The sequence below is a fragment of the Apteryx mantelli genome, chromosome 13 (genome assembly GCF_036417845.1).
Source record: "Apteryx mantelli isolate bAptMan1 chromosome 13, bAptMan1.hap1, whole genome shotgun sequence".
Lineage (NCBI taxonomy): Eukaryota > Metazoa > Chordata > Aves > Apterygiformes > Apterygidae > Apteryx > Apteryx mantelli.
This window is the reverse complement of record NC_089990.1, coordinates 12,651,136-12,674,286: the sequence shown is the minus strand read 5'-3', so window position 1 is coordinate 12,674,286 and position 23,151 is coordinate 12,651,136. Positions and strand designations below refer to the sequence as shown.

The following is a 23,151-nucleotide window of genomic DNA, read 5'->3' as shown; positions in this document are numbered from 1 at the left end:
AAAGCTTCCAAAATACAAAATGAAATATTCAGTGTCAGTATTGGTATTTCCAAAACACAAGACCATCATTTACTCTTTGAAATTTGAATAGTGCCCTGCTGTTTAAAATTCTAATTTGTGTGACATACCATAGCTCTTATCCTCTGTAATGCTGCACTTTGCTGTCGTATAATTCATTTTAAGATGTACTTAAGGAAATTGAAAAGATGAGATTTCCTATGATTGAAGGGTTTGTTCTTCCATAAAATGATGATTATTAGGAAATAAATAGCAACAGTTAATTGGCCACAAGATTTTAGTAAGAAGTAATGATGAAGGATTTGTGGGTATTGCACAGGTTGCTGCATTTGTGTGGCTTTATTAGGTTTTACTGAAAAGGGAGGAGTGCATAAATAAAGATCAAGGAGTACTGGAAGGGTGTAGTATAGGCTTGAGACTTTCTGTCCATGAAATAAAGTCAGTGGAGTTCCCTGATTTTGCAGCAGGAAATTGAAAGTAGAATTTGGGTTTGACTTAGATATTCCTAAATGAGACATACGTACAGGTAATAAACCGCAGCAGTTGCAAAGGGTGGTAACCACTACTGCAGGAAATACTTGGTAATTGTTTTTAAAGGTTAGCAAATCGTGGTCTAATATGTTTTTGGAAGTAATATCTACTAGGTTATCCTTTGGTCTTGTTTATTTATCAGTGTACCCCAATCAGCATATTCTGTATAGCTTGGATTTTATACACATAAGGAAGAGGTCAAGCCATCACAGAGGTCTGGCTTACATATGTTTTTTTAATTGAAACCATATGCAGATCAGGCCTTACTTCATACTGAAGTTACCTAACTGGGAACAATTTATCTTGTGATATTAAAAGAAGTCACAAAACAGATTAACTTCCTTCATCCTCTTGGGTCTCGCTCTTGTGCATATCAGAAGAGAAATGCTGCCACAGCTTTATTTTCCTACTGGTATTTTTTTCTAAGAGTTGACATTGAAGCCATTAAATATGCACAGATGTCAGCTTGATAGAGGACAAATAATGCATGGTTGGTGCAGTACATTCACGGCTTTATGCTAGTATGTTTATGAGATGGTTTAATTATTTCAAACTGCTGCAATATTAAGGTTTTGCTCAAAAATATGAGAAAATATTAATAATTGCACTTTGAAACATAGAAATTTAATTTTTTGTTGAAACGCGTATTCACTTCCAAGCCCTTTGTGAAAGTAGAGTTGAGCAGAAAATATGAATTAGAAATTCAGTGGGTGAGTAGTTATGAACTGCTCAGAGGGATGCAGTTCAAGTTCAAAGGAAAAGCAGTAGAAAGGAAAGGCATTCTCTTTCAGATAAATTATAGTACTATTTTAACCATAGATTAGTTTTAGTCTCTCTTGGTTCTGAAACTGATGGTTCACTGCTTCCACAGAAATAACTCTATTGATGGTCCAGAATTGTAAATGAACATGCTAAGCTTGTCATGGACACTTTGATCTAGAAAAGGAAATGTTTCAAATAGTGCTACTTACCAGCAGCTCATAATGACTTTTAATCCTAAAATAAAATTAAGAGACATTTAAACCATTATTTTCTGAGTTGATAAATGAAAAGTATCTAAGGAAATAATCTATCATAAAAGAATCCATGTTAGCAGTTTCCACAATATGAAACTTAGTTTTAGACAAGCTCTACAAGTAAATGCAAGAGTTTGACTGCATATTGCTTAATAGAATCTCAAAACATCATTCTTTCCTACTATTGTTCTACAGTCCCTCGTATGAAGCTCCAGTGTAGGTAACAGTTTTAAATAGTTAATTATTAAACAGAAATTTATATATGACAGATAGCAAAATATAGATATTTAGACAACTATATTTAAAAACAGAAAAAAATCCCAAGTACTTGCTGAATGATTCATCTAAAATTGTGAATAAGAATATAAGAGAAATTTTAGAAGAAAAAAACTCTTCAAAGGGTAGAGGAAATAAAAAGATGGAGAAAAAGACATGGAAAAATAAAATTAAGATACCCCTTGAACGTGGCCAAGAAGCTCAGAAAGGCATCATCCTTAAATACATATTTGGGATGTATTACAATGTGAGCCTTCTGTATGTTTAAAATCTTTTAAGACCAGTGACCTGAGTCATCCGGGACCAAATGTTGTCATCAAGAGGTTTTTACTTGTGTAAAAATATAATCTCTTCATATTTGACATTATTATGGCAATAAACAGTCCCCATAACTGAACAGTAGATTTTATGTTTTTTCAGATTTTAACCAAAAATTACATTGAGAACTGTATGTTAGCTAGATCATGTGTTTTAGGTAATGCACTTTTAAATATCTGAAGACCATGTAGGATGATGAGATGTAATTTACAGCTGAATTTTAAGAAAATAGCATACTTCTCACATTGAGTAGACATACATCCTGAGTAGAGATACTTGTGTATTCTATTTCTCTAGTACTGTAGGATGTTTTTTAATGTCTCAATGTTTTATGTAATGAACTGAATTTTCTAATACCTTTCTGTGTTTCAGGTGCTTCTACCATGGTAATGTATTCTCGCTCTTTCTCTGTAGACAGATATGTGTATATATGTAAACAGAAACATTAAGATGCTCCAGCGTATTCATGCTTACCCAATTAGACAGAGTACTTGAATCTTATGGAATTTATATCACATTGCCTTCATTAGGATTAAGCAGAACAAAAAGGTTTTACACAGTTTGTTCAGAGATCTGTAGCAAGAGCTGCAGTGTAAAAGCTACTTAAAAATATTTAGGCAAGAGATCTGAAGGAACGTAGTGAATTCTTGATCATCCTTCTAACCATTTCACAACAGAAACTAGTATTCTGTGCAGTTTTAGCCTGGCATAGAGTGGGTCAAGTCTTGTCATACTTAGTGACTCATCTGAGATCCGTGAACAACAAATCTGCATACTGTATCTGTGGTCTCCTCTTGATCATCTTTCTATACTCATTGCAAGGTCCATTCTAGCCATACATTTTCCATGTCTTCGGAGAAGGTATCCACAGCAATATAACCTCATCTTCTGCTTTTCTCTAACTCAGTTCCTCATAGCAGATGTCCAGTCATTTGATTCCCTCAACACTTAGACATAATTTTACTAATTTATTAAAATGCCATATTCTAAAAAAAATCTGTTTCACAGGCTGGTCGCATGGTCTTTCAAGTCAGATTTTTAAAGGAAAGGCTATCATGTTTTCTAATTCCTATTTGAAATGGAAAACACGTGGCTTCTTTTCAATACAGTGACTTTTTCAAGGCACTTTATTATGTTCAATTAGATTATACATACTGATGACAATGGAAATACTAAAGCTTTTTTTGGAAGTAAAAAATATAATTAAAACTTTCACCTTATTTAAAAACTGAATATATTTAATCGTAGCACTATCTACTTAATCAATGTATCTATTTACAAGACAAAAGAAAGGTGTATGAATTGTTTAGAAGCACTGTGACAAGTTCCAAATTATAGTCTCAGGAGGCAAGAGAGAACTGTGACACGATTTGCTTCAGAAAGGCAGGGTAATTATAATGAAAGGGAGCAAAAGGGGAGGAAAGCTACAAATAGAAAAGAATCGAGGTGGTTCATATAATATATTCTAATTTGTATTATGATGTCCCACATTTACATTGTATTACTATAGTTAAATTAATAAATCCTATTACTTTTTATTTCTGTATGAAAAATCATTGTTCTGTATACATAAACTAGGTTATGATACTGCAGATTAACTACCGTAATAAACTGATAGTCAAATATTACTAAAGATAGTGAAAAGTTTTTTTTTATTATATATTGCTGCTGTTTTATTGATCTAGAACAAGAAGAGCTTTTTAAAAAAATGCTGAAAGAAATTCAGATAATATTTTCCTTGAGCTACAGTCCTCAGCCATGAAGGTGGAATGCTGCTTTTTTTAAACAGTGGGATTTATTTACTGTTTGCAAAATAACAAGGGCTAGGTTTTTATGTTTTCACAAAATATAAATTATGGAATAATTTAGTTTAGGTAGCATGTGTCCAGAGGTGTCCTCTCTATATATATACATGCATACATACACATATTATATATATACATACATACATATTATATATACACACACACATTTTTCCCCCAATGCAGAAGAAAGTGAATTCTATTTAGTAAACTAGATTCATGTTGTAATCTGGTAAAACAATCCTAATGTAATTTCAGAATAGGTAAAATTTTGTGTGTTAATATATTTAGGTGCACAGTACAGCATTTCTTTGCTATACAGTAACTGGAATAGCCATTATGATAGTAATTGTACTAGACAGTTACTACAGAAAGATAAGCTAAATTGTGCAGAAGTGGGGTTTCGTGATAAGACATTCCGAGAATTAGGTCATGTTGGGTTCAATTGCCTATTATTCAGATGTCTCATTCCTGAGCTCACAGGGAATGTCATTATGATCATTACCCAATTAAGACACTACTGTGAAGTGACAAGTCTGACACTGTATGAACTACATCTAACACAGGGTTTCCTTAAGAAAACCTTTACTGTTTCTTAGAATTTTTTTAACTTTTCATTAAGCATGTCAAAACTCGCATTTTATTATAATCATTGTGCCATTTTTACCGTTCAGAAAATGTGTCAAGTTTTGTGTTCCAGTCTCTAGACCGGAATCTGCATACTGATTCATATGATACCCGATGTATTTTTTTTAGTTAGTTTTGGATGTAGAACACTCTTTGATGTCACACTAGAAGTTCACTTGCTGATTCTTTTAAGTTCCTAAGTATTTGCTGTGTTAAACAACACCTCGGCTCCAAGGCTTCGGACACTGATAATCAGCAAATGGTCATAGGCAATAAAGCACTACGTTTTCCCCAGGCCCATGCAGGACCAGATATACAATGTATTTAATACAGTGTTTCTTCTTCTTCTTCTTCTTCTTCTTCTTCTTCTTTTTTTTTTTAATAAGTGATAGGTCAATAAGGAGAAAAAAAAAAAAAAGACCCCAGTATACTGTAAGCACTAGTTATACCAAAGGAGTAACTGTTATCAGACTGAGTCAAATAATATTTTTTTCTATCTATATAGCATTCCAGCAGAACTTTATCAAATTCAATATGCTAATTAAAAGCTATCTAATTTATTCTTTCTTTCAGCTCAATTTACATCAGGTCTGCTCACACAGAATACCAGTTTAGATCGTTTAGCACTTTGTCTGCAATCTGTGATAAATACTCAAAATGGGTCATATTCTGTGGGACCAAGGATTAATACGTAATTTTAGTATTTTAAAAGTAATAGTAAAAACTTACTTGTTCAAATAATTTTGAAGAAAAATGTTCTGCTGAGATTTACATGAAAATTTTTTTACCTCTTCAACTTGCTACTTATATAAAGGAGATTCAGCCTGTAAAATCTTCTTTTAAAAACAGAAAAAAGGATATGCTTCCCTGAAAATATCTTTTGAGCCCATACTATATAGATAACTTTAGTTTTCATTTGTATTGTAATAATATCACTAAAAAAATCTTAACAGCTGATCTTCCTGATGAAATCAAATAAAAATACTAACTGTAGAAATGTTTACAGAGACAAGTATTTTGGAATGAAGTTTGTAATAGGTTTTGTGTTAGGCTCTTAACATTTAAAATATACCTTGATTTCAGAAAGGGAAAAAAAAGTGTATTTTGGGAGTTTCCATTGTATTTAATGGCAGAACTATTTATGCTGGAATTGTAATATGTGATTTTGAATTTTGCTATTATTAAATAGGCTGTTTTGGCCTGTTTTAGCACTGCTTTTACCAGTTTTCATTGAGTAAGTGCTAAATGAATATGTAGTAAAGAAATTCACTGTTCCAAAAGCCTGTACTATCATGGACATTGCGAGGATGTAGCCTTTGCTGGAGTAGCACATACACTGTTTTAGCCCACAGGCATTTGTGGGCCAGATGTAGCCACTGTGTTCCTCTGTGCGGCCCACTGTGTTCTTCTGTGCGGCCCACTGTGTTTTCCCAAGGAGATTCTAGAAGCCCATAGCTGTTTCTTGGGCATTTTCTTTCCTAGCACAATCAGCTTGGAGCCCTGCATCGCAGGGAGATGCCTGGGGGCAAGGCTCTCGCTGCTGTATTGCAAGCACACGGGTGCTTGTCCATGGGGAATAGGAGGGCTGGCAGGGGTGGAGCAGGAGCAACCCAGAAGGAAGCAGATCCGCTTTCCAAGCAGAGAAGGGGCAGAGTATCCCTGTAGAGCTGCGTCAGGGGTCGCAGGTCCACAGCAGCAACTTTAGGTCAACTTATGTGTTATCTGAGAATGGGTCTGGTCAAAAAACAGTTTGCGGTGGGGAAGATGCACCAGAAGATTTCTTTTTTCAACAAATTAATTCCCTAATTAAGCTCACTGTATGTCAGTTCTTGGTCTTGGGAAGTGAGCATGGCAGCCAGCATCTTTCTATGCCAGCTCACAAATATGACAGCTTAAAGCAACTGGGATACTGACCCCCAAAGCGTGGAGAGTGCCACGAGTCTGGATCTGCTGCTTTCCGGTGGGTGGGGAGGAGAGCGGGGGAGCAGCCTGCTGCCCTAAGCACGTTTGTGCGTTAGGGACAGGGTGGCACTTGCAGGGGTGAAGGCACAGCTCCTGCATGGGTGTGTTAATAGTCCAGAGTTCTTGCTGTCTAAAACTGAGCTCTGGCAGCTACAGCTACCATAGCCGGACCACACTGATAAATTGTGGAAATTCCTCGGGTTGATGTATGAGGTAGTGGCATTTTAAATGCTGTAGCACGGTGGACTTGTAAGATGCCTGGATTTCAGTCAGCGTTCTGTTGTTTCCTTTAACCTCATCAGTCAGATCTACTGCTCTGACCTTTTCTTTCTCTGAACCTCACAGTTCAGTGAAAATTTTAACATTCTCAAAATATCACCCACAGAAAAAGCTGAATACGCATCCATGTGTTGATGTATACATATTTTGCATTCCCCTCTGCATCTGACAGCATCAGGAAAAACTACTATACTTAATGAAAAAGAAATCTGTTTTTAAGGTTAATATCACTTCTTTGGAATTATACAATATAAACTATTTAACTAAAATTATATCCTGTGTCAAATAAATTTCAATGTGCATGCAATTTTTTTAGTTCCATATATCACAATATAGCAAAACAACTTAATTGTTCTTAGTACCTATAAATATATAATACCTTTTTTCTTTCACAGACAAACTCTTCTTATAATACAGGTATTTCTCACATAGTTTTAATCTTCACGTATCAGTAATTACAAAAAAATTGTTTAACATTAATCACTTCTTCCATTATACTGGTTATTATTTATGTTAATGTTTGCTAAATAGTGTGGCCTATTTTAGCTTAGTAGCTAAAACTTTTACAGATACAGTTATACTAGTGTAAAGTAATAATTTGTGATGTTATTATGTAGATGCAATAAAATAAGAAAACATTCTAAGCTATAGCTGAAGATTTTTTTTTGTTTGGTTTCATTCCATTTCTTTGAGTATGTAAACATAGATGTTATATTGTCAGATGGATAAAAAACTTACACAGTTTTGTCACTTTCAGTTAAGAATTGAACTTTCATACCAGAATGTGTGTACAAAACAAGTGCAATTTTCAGTTGGAATTGTGATACAGGCAGAGAGGGGGAGGGTTCAGCGTTACAGTGCACTCAGTTATTTATGCTTGATTTGGGGTTTATAGGGTGAAAGGATGAAATATATCTTTGGATGTGGATTTCCTATTTTTCAATTTCCAGTATGCATTTTTCATTATATGGAATATTCAAGAACTTTTATCTTACATCATATCATTCACTCTACTTTAAAAGCAGATTAAATCTCACTACTGAAAACTACAGTTTATTTCAAATTGTTCAAAAAACCCTGGTTTTCTCTCCAGTCTTCTGCTGTTCTAGCACTTCTGACAACAGCCACCTGTTTTTTCTGTACTTCAAAAAACCAATCAACTACAAAAGCCCTGGAGGCAATCTGTCTTTTCTCTTCACTCTTTCTATCCTACACTAATCACTAGGAACAACAGTGAAGTGGACATCTCAAACTGAAGAGGAGCAGGGAACGTAGGGGGTAGAGAGGAGCCCTCTTTGATGGATTTGAAAATAAGAGAATTTGTTTGGAGGATGAAATTGCTAAAATTGAAAAATATGTTTTACAGACAACAAGCAGACTTATCCTTAAATCTAAGTCAGTTGTGCAGCTCATTGGCAAGTGTCACTTTAAGCACAGTTCCATCTTGGCCTTATTGCTAATTATATTTTTCTATAATAAGCCAGTCTAGCTCTGATCTCACATTTGCATTTAATTTTCACCTCCTGAAACCCTTCTTTCCAGCTCCTATCATTGGATTTGACATTAGGAATTGCTGAGCTCCAACCTAAAATATACTACTGAATCAGTCTGTCAATGAACAAATCAGATAAGCTTTGTGTAACTTTTTTTTTTTTTTAATGTGAAGGTAATAATGCTGCCATATATTATACTAAGGGGACATAAAAATTATCTTACTGTTTGAACAGTGCTTTCATGTGAAAAAGCTTAAGTAAACATTTAATAGATTTGCCAGCCACACGTTTTCATGTTCAAGTTTTGTTCTTTCTTTCACCTTTCTTACAGCAGTTACCCCTTCTACAATATAGCTGTCAAGCCCACCTTGCTGAGATGGAGCATGGGAGGTTTTAGTCTACTCCTTTCTATTCTCACTAAGCAGTATTCATGATCCAGATCTTGCCGTAATGTGACAAACTGCGTGGCAGTGTAGTTCTCCTCATAAGACAGTGTTTGGGGTCACACTAATAGTCTGTATTCGTTATCTAAACCCGGTACATCCATTGCCACCAATATAGTATATTTAGTAAGAATGACTATTTAACAACCATAAGCATCATGAAATGAAAACGGAGAATGGTGCAAACCTCAGTGGTGGTATTTTTGTTTTTTGGGGTTTTTTTTCCTACTTCTGGTTTGAAAAATAATCATACATATATTAATAGCACTCTCTTGACCCTTTTAGAGGTTTGGGAGCTCTTTCTAAGATGGGAATTATATCTCGAATTTATCCTTCAGAGAAGGAAATCACCTGCTAGGAGATAGAATTTTACAGGCAGGAGCATACTTTCTATGGTGTGTCTCACAATAAAACATGTTTAACGCTGAGAGCACAGCTGTGTATGGCTGTAAAAACTGAGGTCTGATGTGGTAACCATGATGATGATTAAATTTGGCAGGTTTGAGACTATCTCAGTTAGCATCATGCACATGAGATGCCTACAGGAATTAGAAGAGATCTAAATACTTGCACTGTCACATATACAGAATGAGATTACCCACCTACTTCCTCATTATCACAAACCACAATTTTACCATCCTTGTCTTCAAGCGCATTCAATGTGCCTGAATAGTGTAAGCAGTTCAAATGTATGTGTGTAACCACCCGTCTACTGCTTTCTCCTCTGGAACAATCTTTTTTTATACCCCATCACCTCATCAATTCAGTTCCTGACTAGGGAGCACTGAAAGGGACCATAGCTTCCTTCAGCAGTTTTATCATGTGCCACTAGAGTGGGGCTTGAAGGGCTTTGTGGCCAGCATGAGGACTCTGCCTGGCAAGCACGTCAGGAGGGAAGCAGGTGGTGGAGAAGCACATGCAGCTGACAGGAGGTGAGCTCTGGTGCAGCAAATCAGAATGAGGTACTCGGAGGTGATACTTTTGACGATTATTTTTAAACATTCCTTTTTCCATTTTATAATTGTTTCTTCTTTTCATTTAAAAATGAAGATCTGAGATATGAGGCAACCTTAAATTTAGGCCAATACAAGAAATAGTCTTCTACAGAGATATTGATTCACTGTCATTTCTGTAATATTTTATCTTTTTCCCTTTGCTGTATCTTATGAAATCTTAGCTAAATCACTGACTTGCATCAGCATTTTTACTGTGCTAAATAATTTCCTTTCATCTCCTGATTATCTTTATGGACATATTTTATCTATGTTTTGCTATATTTTAAATTTTATATTGACACTAATTAAGGTTGCCATCAGCATGTTAATTAAGAAAGGTTAAGATAAAACAACGCGCTCACTAGGTGGATTTCCTCAAACACATTTTCTGTTCAATTTTATGTGTTTTCCAATGACTTAAACAAGAGTGTAAAATTTGCTCCGGTGGCATATGCTACTAGTGTCTAGCCTACATTCCTTGAAATTCAGGCATTTACTCACAGGTAAAGGTATACTCACTTTCAGTAATTGCACGGGTCAGAGCTGTCTCCATTTCTTGCTAGGGTTTTCTAGAAAGTGAACTGACAGGTTCCCAGAGCTTTTATGCAATAAAGAATTATTGGCAGAAACAGTTTCTGCTTGTTACCAAACAAATAAGCAAGTCTGAACTTGGAAATAAAAACAGGACGATCTGGCTTATCATCATTATAATGTGTTGCTGAGTGTACAAGATCGCACTCTTCCTGAGGGGAAACAAAGCTTTGCTTAGTATAGTCTGCTAGCTGGTAAAGGCATCGTGAAACATCCACTTATGCATCATCTTGGCACAAGTAGAACTGAGAGAAAAAAAGGGGGGAGGGAATTCCTTCAGAGCTTTAATAAAAGAAAGTTGTAAATATTAAACAGATGGCATACTAATATGAAGCACAATTTGCTGCTTAACCTTAAGCTTTTCAAAAATAGAATGCCTTACTTTAGTGAAGCTGTTGTTTACTGTATAACACTTGTTTTGGAAAAAAGATGAAGAGAACTGTTCTCATCTGTAGCTAAGCCAATATAACTTTCATTTGCTCCACTATTCAGTCTTAAGTTTGATGCTTCCAAACCTTATTGACCAACTGTGATGCTTTAGACAAGGTATGTATATAATAATGAAACAAATTAATTCTGTCCCTAGTATTTAAAGTTATTTTAAAACCAAAGTCCCTTGCAGTGAGCTAACCAATAACATAGGAAATTGTTTCCGTTCCTTACAGGCTGAACTCCAAGTTGGGGAAATGGGTTTGATTTTTTTTATTACTATTATTTTTATTGTCTATTTTTATTTCAAAGAGTGAACTTTGATAGGAAGAAGGGCTTGCAGAGAAGGCCTGGATCTACGCAACAGACATAACTGGTTCAAACTTGGAAAACAATTTTACTAAACATTTGTTTCTATTTTGTATAAGTCCATTCAACCAGTTTCATACACTTGCAATCATTCAATACATTTTCCCTTTTTGGTGTTGGAAACAATTCTTCGTTGTACAAATATCCATGTTAGCATTCAGCAAGATTATGTATTGTTTGCTGTTCTTTACTCTCTATTTTGAGAAATAATTTTGGGCAGAAAATTACCATGTGATATTGATGATCAGTCTTCCTCTATAACATATGCATTGTTGAAATTAATAGTGGTCAATCAATGCATAGCCTGAAAGCTGATTTTGTTTAAGTGCTTATGAATAGTAAACTGAATAGTTGGGATTTTATTCTAACTTAAATTTTTGCAAATACTACATGCTGTTGTGGCAGCAAAAGATCTGGATTCAGTTCAGCCTATTTGAGACTTCTGATGTGAATCTGACTGAATTATTTAGTATCTTTGCACTCAAATATCTTTGCATTTGTCACCTATGTCTAAGCGGGGAATTGGCTGGGTGATAAAAGGACATAGAGCCATGGATGAAGAGATATGGATAATGGGAAAAAGAGACTTCAATGTGAAAACTTCTATATAGATTCAAAAAAGCCCATCAGATTTAGAATGATGGAAGAAAATCCATTAAGGACTGCTAAATATGAAGACACTATCACTGGCTGAAGTCTCTGAATCGCTAATAGCTGTTACTACATGCCTGCTCTGTTCTCATTTTCTTCCTTAGGCAGTCGTTGGAGGCAGGAGTACCAGGTCTCTGGTCTGACCTGATTTGACTGTTCTCATCTTATGTTACATTACAGGATAGCTGTTCACCCACAGAAGTAGGGTTCAGGAAGGAATTTTCCCATAAAGGTCTATACAGCTATGGCTATATAAGGTTTTATACCTTATTCACAGCATAAATAAAAGGGAAGTTCTGCTAAAAAGGCTGAGTCTTTACAACTTAGTAGAGGAACTAACACAAGTCTCAGTGAGTGGGATCCAGTGCAGTGGGACTGCCTAAGACCTAATCTTAGAGGTAACAGATACACTAAGTAGTTGGTTAACCTTGAACCGTAGCAAGAAGTATGGGCCTAGTGGACTGCCTCGTCTTCACCTCTTCAAAATGGGAGAGACCCTGAGACCCAGCATATGAGGACACCTTACACTTTACGCTCAGTGACTTTGTTGGACATCAAGGGGTTTGGGGACTGTAAATTTTTGGCACGCTAAAAAGGATGGATGCATCATATATGTTCTAAATAAAGTAGCCTGCTTAGTCTCACACCAGGCACCCATATTATCCTATCCTATCCTATCCTATGCTATCCTATCCTTTGTCCAAGCCAAATAAAATTTAGAATGTTTAACCCTACAGTTTTGTTCACGTTGCTGACAACAAAATATTTCACTTAATTGTGTGTATTCTTCTTTCTCCTCAGAATTATGGTTTGGAGACTGAAAATCTGAGAACACTCTCTCACAAGCTGAATGCCTCAGCCAAAAATCTTCAGAACTTTATAACGGGTAGAAGGAGGAGTGGCCATTATGATGGCAGGGCCTCCAGACGACTGCCAAATGATTTTCTTACCTCTGTAGTTGACCTGATTGGTGCTGCCAAGAACTTACTAGCCTGGCTGGACAGGTAATTTAGTATTCCTTGATCCTTTACACGAGAATAGTGCCTTCTATTTTCTGTATTTCTTCTTTTTCTCTTGTACTGTTTTTTTCTAGTATTAAAATGTCAGGTTTGGAATTCTAACTGCAAGTTCTGGGTTGTAAATTTCTCAAATATTGGCAGTCAAAATGTGCCAGCCTTTCCCAGCAGGAGGATGTTAAAGTTTTCTCTAGTTACTTGTTCAGATTCTTTTCAGTTTGATAGTATTTTGTGCAAAATGAATATTTCTGTGCTATTCCAAGTTGACAAATCACTGCCACAAGTGGTAGCATCATTGGCAATATCAGAAAGGAAGGGAAGGAAGAAAAGGTTATGGAATCTGAACCTTCCTTCACCCAGCAAAAAGATTAAAAAAAGAGAAGCTGGAAGTGAACTAAATCAGTTAAATAGCATTCAAAAGAAATGACAGTACTTGCTTATTCTGAAAATGAAAGGTTTCTTATTAGACTTTTTATCAATAGGTTTGATGCATTAGTTACAGTTGTGCTGTTGGTTAATGCTCAATGACTAACTACTGTTTTTTTCATTTATGAATTGAGAATCGGATTACAAGTAATTCTCTGAATAAATGTAGTTAAAATTTTGACTGTAGGAAGCCAGTTTATTTGGTTATAGCAATGGATAGCTTTATCTGGAATCTGAATGCTCTTGGATATATAAATGGCACCTTAGAAATCACAGTTAGAGTAGATCACCCTCCTTCACAGCGTATGTATAATTCTGGTGACATCTTCCTAACCTAATGCCAGCAGTCATATTCTCTTGGGCTATGACCTTGTCAGTTCTTATGAATTCAGATGGGGTCAGAATTCAGGCAGAATTTGAAAAACCTGAAGAAAATCCTCGTATGCAGGAAGCTGTCAGTGGCTAACTAAGCATTACTTTGCTCTCTGAATTAAGGTGCTAACTGCTGCTGAAGAATGATGTCATACTAGAAATGTTGTCTTTTGAAAGAGTCATAAAAATAAAATCGTGACAACTTGCAATTGTTTGGAGCATCCTATTTTACTTTCCACAAGAATGATAACTTTTCGTGTTCTTGCAAAAATCCATTTTATATCCATGCTACCTACTTTGATTCTTGTTTCAAAGGCATACTTTATAAAAACTGTGTAATTTGCTGCTGGAGATTGTCATGATTAGGTGATTTAAATTTCTGCAGTGTAGAACTGATGTCTATATAGCATATACTTTCTACAGTGTTCCTGAAGATTTCAAAAGAATGGTGAGACTGTGTTATTGAAAAATAGATTCATTATTTGGGCATTTTTTTCCCCTGATTAAGCCATAAAACATTTAGCTGACCCTATTAAGTTTGCCTTTATGAAAACAAATTTACTAACCACAAGTCTGTTTAAAAACTACTTATACTGTAAACAGGAATTGTATCCTTAACACTGTACAAATCTGTTCTACCTTTCTGACAGGTCTCCGTTTGTCAGCGTGACAGAATATTCACTGCTGAAAAACAACATTGTTCAACTGTGCCTGGAACTAACAACCATTGTGCAACAGGTAGGAATGGTTTATTTTCTGCTCTTTCCAAGTCTTCTTCATATTGTTGCTGAAAAATCACAATAATAAAAACATTGCTTTCACTTCATCAGCAAAATTGTTTTAGAATTACCTGTTAATTACGTATTCTCTTTCTCTGGGAGTGACGGGAAGAGTTTTGGTCTTTGTCTGCCCTCATATGCCTGGATAGACTGAAGGGTAGTGTATAGATAAAAAATAGTCCACTTAACATCAAACTGTCCATTTAGAAGTTAACAGTCTATCACCATGCAGGTATTAAAAGAAAAAAGCCACAGTGGCAAACAGCTTAATTACTACCATCAATTTATTACAGATTAAAATATGACCAATCAAAAATCTTTCAGGGACCAGTTCTTACAATACCTACAGATACTTTCAGAACCTGTACTATGACTTATTTACTTAAAGGGGAGCCAAACCAGTTGGAAGTTGCATAAAAACTGTTTAGTGACTAACATGAAATATTCATAGCAGTAAACGATTCAAATCTGGAACAAATAAGGGTACTAGTCTTACTGCTATTCATTACTTAATAGTAGTACAGTACACCACAGGTATGTAAAATTCATGTACCAGGTTCTGTCGTGCTATATAGTATACAAATAATGGCAATCTCTGACAGTGTCTGCCCCTGAAATAAGAGGTGAAAGGTACAGAAAGACTGAATGGAAACTAGTTTTGTAAATATTTATGGTAAGCTTCTCTTCTTGTGATTAGATGAAAATATGGATAAGGTAAAATAGTGTTATTGGAACAAGTGAGGAGGTTAGAAGAGAACAGGTTTTGGTATAAAATGAAAGAGGAGGATGAAGACAGTACTGTAGGAAAGGAAGCAAGAAGACAGATCAGCTAATCCTGCAGTTTTGTAAGCACATTAAACTGGCACTGCCTTCAGAAGAAATGTTTCCATTGCCTGCCTCTGCCCTGTGCTGGCACAGTTCTTCATGCACCCTCACAGTGAACCAATCACAGAACTCATTTAAATTAAAAAGGCTTCCTGGAGTAGTATTCTTATGTGAACTTTCAGGGTTTTTTTTCTTAATTTATTTTTAGTTCTTGCAAAAAAAAATTTAAACTACCAGATGCATTTGTCCCAGCCTTAATTATTTGTATTTTATGCCATTATCATTACTTTACAATATTCAACTTTCTTTCCTTTCAGAAATATTGGTGTGTACCTTGTCCTTTATGTGTTTTTGCAGTGCAAAACAAAGATCCTTCTTCTCTTTTTTTGTTTTATAAACTCCTACATAGGCATCTTATTTACGTATCTTTATAAATACCATGTAAGAGAAAGCTTAATAATACCAGGCTATTTTTGATTCACAGACTAAGCAAAACAAACGCCTCTACAGTGTAAAAAGTTTGCATTCTGATTCTGCCCTGCAACACTTTGTAAGAGCTTTGATTTTTCCCTATGGTCTAGGTGGAAATCTTTTAAGTTTGAATTGTCGTTGTTTCTGTCATTTATTCAACTGCTTTTGGCAGAGGAGATTCAGTTCTCCTCTATCAGCAATAGTTTGGCTCTTTTTTCTCAGTTCTTCAACTCCACTCCCAAAGCTGTCCTCTTTTGAGAACTTAAAACCAATCTATCTTTTAGCATAAACTCCGAGACATTTCAAAATGAAAAATGTTTAGTTAGTTGTTCAGGTGAGTGACAAATGGAGACAAGTTTTGGCTTTTATCTTATTTTCAGATCTGAGTTGTTTGATAGCCCTCTGTTGATATCTTTTACAGTATATTAAACTCAGAAGCACCAAAAAGAGTAGATAAAACAAAATCATTCATAGAGAGACAGTTTTGCTGTTACTAAATGTGAGGAAAATTGATCTTAATGTGTGAAAGCAGAGATGTCTCACCTAAATCAGAACTGCAGTCTTAACTGTAGCCAAAAATACAAATTGAAAGGCATAACTAATAGAAATCTGGATCCTTTTAGATACTGCTTATGATTTGTTTTACAAATAATGTGAATTTTTACATGTCTAATTTAGAGCAAAAGTAACACTCACGGCGATGTATTTGGCAAGTTTAGTGACAAACCTCTTCAATCTAAAGATTTATTTTGTGCAAAATTAACATGCTTTGTGTACATAACTTACAGCTGGCACTCAAGGTGAAATTATTTCTAAATGGGGGCATCACTGTGTAATGTTGGTTTAATATAGCCAATGCTTATGGATTTTCTCACTAGCATGTACTGTATGCTGTGTGACATATGAGTCATATGAGATTATGAGTGACATAATCTTAGATGTAATAGGGAGGTAAGTTTTCTAGTGTTTTGATCATATTCTCTGTGTGAGTATGAAGATGAGATCTTCATTAAAAATTTAAATGAAATATATGAATTGCAATGTTGTATATTATTATTTACATATAAATGCTATGATGTATAAGCAGTTGCTTGTTGATCTGCGAGTAGTATCTTATTATGCCAGGTGTAAGAGCACTGATCTTCTCTAGTTTTAGAGAATTTTTATACCTGTCCTTGGGAATCTGCTTTATTTTACTCAGTTCTCTTATCCCTCACCATCTCCCCTTCACTAGAAAAAGCAGGGAAACTATAAAAGAATATTATTATGTAGAACACTGCAGAAGCATTGGGGCATCCTGATTTTGAGGTAAGATGTTCCATCAAGATGTGCTGATGGTAAGGTACAAAGACTGCATGATGTTAGATCAGGATCAGACTATTGCAAATGTTCGGGTTTTCCATTGACTTAGTTTCAAAGTATAATGACTCTAGCTTTGAGGCAGACTATCTCTCATTTTGATCTGAAAATGAATCCATCAAACTAACCTCACTGAATTTTGATTTGGTTAAGTTCTAGAGCAAGATTACATTCAGGGAATAGTAACTGGAATAACTGAAGCAGAATAGGATTTAGATTTTGTTCTTAAAACATATCCATTGGTTAATTGTTTCTTAACTTTATGGTAAGAAGAGTTCACTAGTTCTAGAAGTAGATGTTTTTCTGATTGATATTTTTCTGATATATTTAAGATGTTTAAAGCCTGTGATGAAGCCTTTGATATGTGCATTAAACTGCATGGACAAACATTCTTTAAACAAAAGTTTGCCTATATCAAAGAACATCATTACATCTCAGGCTAATTTATTTTCAACAAAAGCCAAGCACTCTTGCTTGTTGTCATCTTTATTCATGTTTGAATAGCCCTATTGAGATAAACTTAGAGAACGTATCATAGTTGGGGTTTTTTTACCCTGTTTTTAGTTAAATAATTTGTCATTAGGATGAAGTATATGTTTCAGAAGGCTGTCTAGTTCAGATTCCAGCTGATGGAGAATTTTGATGTCTCTTAGTAGTCTCCTGAACCTGGTCTAACTTTGAAATTAGCCTTGCTTTGAGCAGGTGGTCAGGCGAGATAACCTCCAGAGGTCCCTTGCACCTGAATTATTCTGTGATTCAGCAATTGCCTTCATTGTTAAAATCATGGGTGTTATTTTCAGTATGAACTTTGCAGACTTCAGCTTTCAGCACCATAATCTTGTTTTGCCTGTGTTTGCTGAAGAACATTTTGCTATCCAGCATCTGTTCACTGTTTTCTAAATATAGATTGTGATCAAGTTCTTTCCTTAATTAAACTTAGTAAAATGAGTTACTTTATTTTCCAGTCTACATTTAACTAATTTAAAGTAACCTCATTTTTTTTAATGTGTGAATTCCAGAAGTGTGTTTAATGTTGCATACACAAGAAGTATAATTTAAATATCATTTTCTTATATCCACAGTTCAAAGACTGCAGTAGCTCCCGACTGCAGTAGCTCCCAACTGCAGTGTTATATGGGGAAATGGCATTCAACTGGCAAATACCACAAAGTTTTAAGCTCTCTTCGGAGTTGCTCCTTTATAGGATCTCTGTTTCTTTTTGGTAGTTGACTCGACTCATGCTGTTTTACTGTTACTAAGTTACTGTAGTAAATATTTTACAGGTATTAGAATTTATATGTTTTCGTTAACTGTTCTTACGATTTGTCATAAATCAATCTTTGATTTGATTGGGATCTGCATACATTTTCAGTAGTACTTGCATTTTTTTCTTTCAGAATTATTGTCTAAAATTATGAATATAGTGTTGGAGAGCACAAGTCCTACTAATCTTTTCTCTTTTTGAATATTTAAAAGTGTGATGTTTTACCACCTCAGAGTTGTGAAGGTGTATAGTGCCTATGAAAGGTAGGATGTTCTGCATAGTGCATAAGCTGGCTTGAATGTAATGCTGTTGCTATTCCTCTTTTGTACTTTTTGTATTTTACCATTTTATAGAGGAGAAATAGACTGCAGCTACTAATTTTTTTCAAAGTTTTTAAACTATAAGAAAAAATACACTTTTTAACATGTCATCTGCCAACGGAAGATGGGGAAAGAATGTCACTATAACTATTATTTTTCTAAGAAAAATGGACCAAGATTCTATAAATGTTAATCCTATAAGTTTTTTTAATGAGATCCCTAGTGCATTGCTATGTATCAGAAATAAATAAATCAAAAGAATATGTGACCTACATATCTTAATATTTTTAGTACAATATTGAGAGTGCTTTTAACTTCTCATTTAAACTAGTCTGAGGTATTAAAAAAAAGTTCATGTGCATATATTTTGGAAGGAATTCCAAAACCATTTTTAATGCTAATGTAAACTTGACTATGCAACATAAATACAGTGAAAATTAATTCTGCTCTACAAAACAGTAAAATTCAGTTTTACTATACATGTCTTCTATTCTTTGACCTGAAGTAATTAAGTTTATTCAGAATGAAGCTCACATTGTATTTCTGACACACAAATTAAAGGCATAATTTAGATAGGAGCATTAGCTATGAAGTCAAGCTGTAAGCCCTGCTGTGATCATTTTGTTCTCTTGGTACTTGGAGGGTTAAAAGGAGATGGCAGATATGCTGTTTGAAGTGTGTTAAACTGGCAGAGAAAACTGCCTTAGGCATTGCCAACTAAACTGACTTTTTTTTTTGTGTGTGTGTGTGCTTTAGAAAATAACAGCATGAATACGGAAGAAACATCAAAGGCATACTTGACCATGAAATACTAATATAAATTCTTCTCTGCATTCCTTAGCATTCACAATCTTCTGATTTTAACTTTCATATTCTGTATTTTTAAAAATGTATTCATTTAGAAATTAATTTCTGTACCAAAATGCCGATCCTTCAAAATAAACGTAATGCTTAGCATTGAGGGTGAGTTTATTACCTCTGCTCCAGCCCTATACGCTGGTCTGAATGGCTAGAATAGACTAAAGATACTCTGGAAACCTCAGACCAGCTGAGGGACAAGTTGCTCAAAACAGCACCCAAAGAAAGCAGTAACAAGAGAGCAGAAAATGGCCTCAGTGCCTAGGCCGTGGCAGCAGAGGTGAGCTGCTGGACAAGATGAGCAGATGAGCCAGGTAACTGTGATTTCTCTCGTGAAGAATGCAACAGCCTAAGCTGACCATATGGTCAGCTGATCCACTTCAAGAACAAATGGAACGAGGATGTTAAAATTATTTCATAGAAAGCTTGAATGAATTCACTATTAATGCTATCCAATTAATATCCAAGAAAAAAGAAATCTTGAGAATTGTAGGGAATCTTAAGATACCTTAGGGGAACCTTTTAGGTGTATCAGTAAGTTACATTTTATTCAAAGAAAAAAGACAATAAACAGGATTTTTCCTTCTTATATCCAAATTCTGAAAATGTTTAACCTTACTCTATAGAAAGCTTTTTTTCCAGCTTGTTTTCCATCATATTTGGAGAAGCATTTAGCAATTTCCCAGCATTAACTTTCTGTCGGTAAGTATTAGTCCACTTAAACGTAAACAATGTGTTAGTATGGCATTACAGGTAAATTCCAGAGATAAATCCCAGGTATCCAGTGGGGCCGTTGGCTGCCAGGGGACCATCCAACCCCGCGGCACTCCTCCCCTCTGTCACAGGTTCTCTGGGTCCTGAATGTGGGACTTGCCAGGATACTAGGGGGATTTTTCCAGGGATTTGAAACGTGCACGGAGGTTTATAAAAGAGACTTCGAGGCCCGGGTAGGTGTAGCAGGCCGGGACTCACTGTGTCTGTTTGAAAAGGCGGGGTCTGGCTGCCGTCGGCGCGGCGGCGTCTGCGCACGGGCGGCGGGGCCGCGGCTGGAGCTGCAGGGCCGAGGGCGCGGCGGCGTCTGCGCACGGGCGGCGGGGCCCTGGCTGGAGCTGCAGGGCCGAGGGCGCGGCGGCGTCTGCGCATGCGTGGCGGGGAAGCTTCTGGAACTGCGGGGCCGAGGGCGCAGCGGGGGCGTGGCTGCGGAGCCGCTGCGGCTGGGGCCGGCTTCAGAGGTGGGAGGTTTGGGGAGAGTTTGCAGGGGCTTATTGGAGCTTAGGTTTTGCTGCGATTGAGGAAGTTGATGGCAGTTGTTGGGTTGAGAACAAGAGAGACTAAAATCCTAGGTTGCTGGGGGAAGAAGAGAAATTTGTTTTCAGACTTTTTAAATTTCTCTCTGCTAGCATAATTGAGTTTTTTCTATTTTCCTTTTAATTTGTTTTGATAAAATACAGCTTGAGAGCCCCTGTGGTGGTTTGGAGTGCTGGCCTGTGGGAGTAGAGCTGCCTTGGTGCACTTGGGCACTGTCCTGTGGGGAACGGTTAAATCCTGTCTTTAATTGCAGTGACTGCGTCTTACTTTCTGGAGGGCTGTAATGAGGAAATCTTCAAAACATTAAATAGCACTACAGGCAGGAACTGTTGCTTTGCTTCGTTTTCTCTGATCTCAGATGTTGTCCATGGTTCCCTTTAGGAAAGTCCATTGTACAGTTTGTGAAGCATTCATGTGTCCCTTTGTGGTAGTGCTTGCTCTCCAACACAGCTTTCACTGGCCTTGGCTTCCCAGGTTGAGCACATGATGCCTGGCATTAATATGGTATAGCTGGATAGAAACCTGGTCCCTCAGAGGAATACAGAGAGTCAGAGATAGGAAGGCCAGCATTCATTGTCATGGTGATGGATACTTTGCTATAATCTGCAAATTTACAACCTTTTTTTCCCCCTCCTCTAAAGTTTGTTTTCCCTGAGATCTCTTTCAGAAAATCATGGAGTGATTGGCTTAGGGAAGAGCAAGTAGTATTCTAGCACCTATAATGTCATTTACACCTTTAACTCACGTTTTGATTTATGAGTCTTAGCTTATGGAGTGATAAGAGTCATTATTCCTAAAATGGTAACTAAAATGGAAAAATGACTGCTCTAGAATTTTATATGCCTTAAGCAAATAAAGAGGTTGATAAAGAAGGCCTGGAAAAAAAAATCCTTAAATTGGTTAACAGCAACATTGTGACATGGAAAGGTGGGATGGAATTGTTTAAGAAAGTTAAACCTGTTTATTTTGCTGGACAAGTGCATATCATGAGCAAGCCCGTGTCTTTTCCCATCCAGTTTTGGTGTGAGTTGTGCCTTCAGAAGTGCAAGAGAAGAGCAGTTACATGAATTCTCACCAGAACAGGACTACAGCTGTTTCTTACTCATTGTTGAGACAATTAGGGCCTTGAAGCAAAAGATGAAGTGAACCAAGCTGACAGTGTGGGCACACCATGTTTAGTGTCTTTGTAAGAGTCAGCTTGTCATTTTCCTTCCCATGCTTTACAGTAACACCACCAAAACAATCAAAAAAAGGATAACTTCTAGTGGTGGGTGTGAGACAACTGTCTTCACCACATGCAACTTGTCCAACAGTTGACAGGCATTCTGCCTGATTCAAGGCTAGGCTGTGTATCTCTAGCTCTTGAGTGTCAGTGAATTCCTGACATGCCTGATTAATGATAATCAGTTTTTTCTCACTATCATGAATCTAATCCCTTCCCCCTTTACATTTGTATTGCTGCTAGTCTTTTTGTTCCTGTAAAGGGAAGAATACTTCCCTGAGATTAACCAGCCACAAGTTTCCCAAGAGTGTAGAAACAACATTTTGGGTGGGACAAAAATTAAGAGATCATTAGTTTTTACAGGTACATGCCTAAATATATGGGAGAAACTTACCAGCATAAAGCATTCTTTTCTTTCTTAATAGGAAAGTAAAAAAATGTGCATTAATTGTTTTTGTTGTTGTTGTTTTATTTTACTACAGGATTGTACAGTGTATGAAACAGAAAATAAAATTCTTCATGTGGTAAGTAATAGCAATATTCTGCTTTGGTATATTCTTAGTCCTAGCCCATTCACTTAAATGTTTTAGAAACTTTTTTAAAAGCTGCTGTAGGACAATAAAATTTCTTGCTACTTGACATAACTTACAATGAATAGCATCAGTTGCTAAAAGCTAAAATTTTCATAAATAAGATCAAATAATTTAAAAAATTAATAGTTAAAACTTATTTTCAAGATCAACATGAGGAGAGAGAAATCAACTTATGTGATCTCTGATGCCCTGAAACCGACTTAATGCAAGTTAGGTGTGCCTCCTACTAGCCAGGTTAATGATTGCCCCAGTAGTCTAGATTTAACGCTTCAAAATGTGCTCTTTTTTGCATCAGTATAAAGACATGGAGCAACTCCACCCAAACAATATTAATTAAGATAATTCTTCAGATAGGACAGCTTTTCCTATTTCTCTGAGGCTTAGGGAAGATGCTGTAATTCACTGAAGGAACCACTCCTACGAAGCTTTTATTCTCTTTCCTGAATTGGAGGTTTTTCAAATTTAAGGCTTAAGAATCAGCTTTCTTCTGGTATTTTCCTAACCTGTGCTTGTTTTATATTAGCAGGCACGACCAGAC

At 36.1% G+C, this 23,151-nt stretch overlaps 1 protein-coding gene across 1 annotated transcript in view; it reads left to right on the top strand.

Moving 5' to 3' along the window:
• The window catches only part of LOC106487552 (connector enhancer of kinase suppressor of ras 2-like), a 243,618-nt gene that overhangs the window by 99,660 nt on the left and 120,807 nt on the right, over positions 1-23,151 (top strand). The window contains 3 exon segments of the mRNA XM_067303896.1: positions 12,602-12,804; positions 14,265-14,352; positions 22,503-22,544. Of these exon segments, the coding sequence (XP_067159997.1) occupies positions 12,602-12,804; positions 14,265-14,352; positions 22,503-22,544 (333 nt within the window).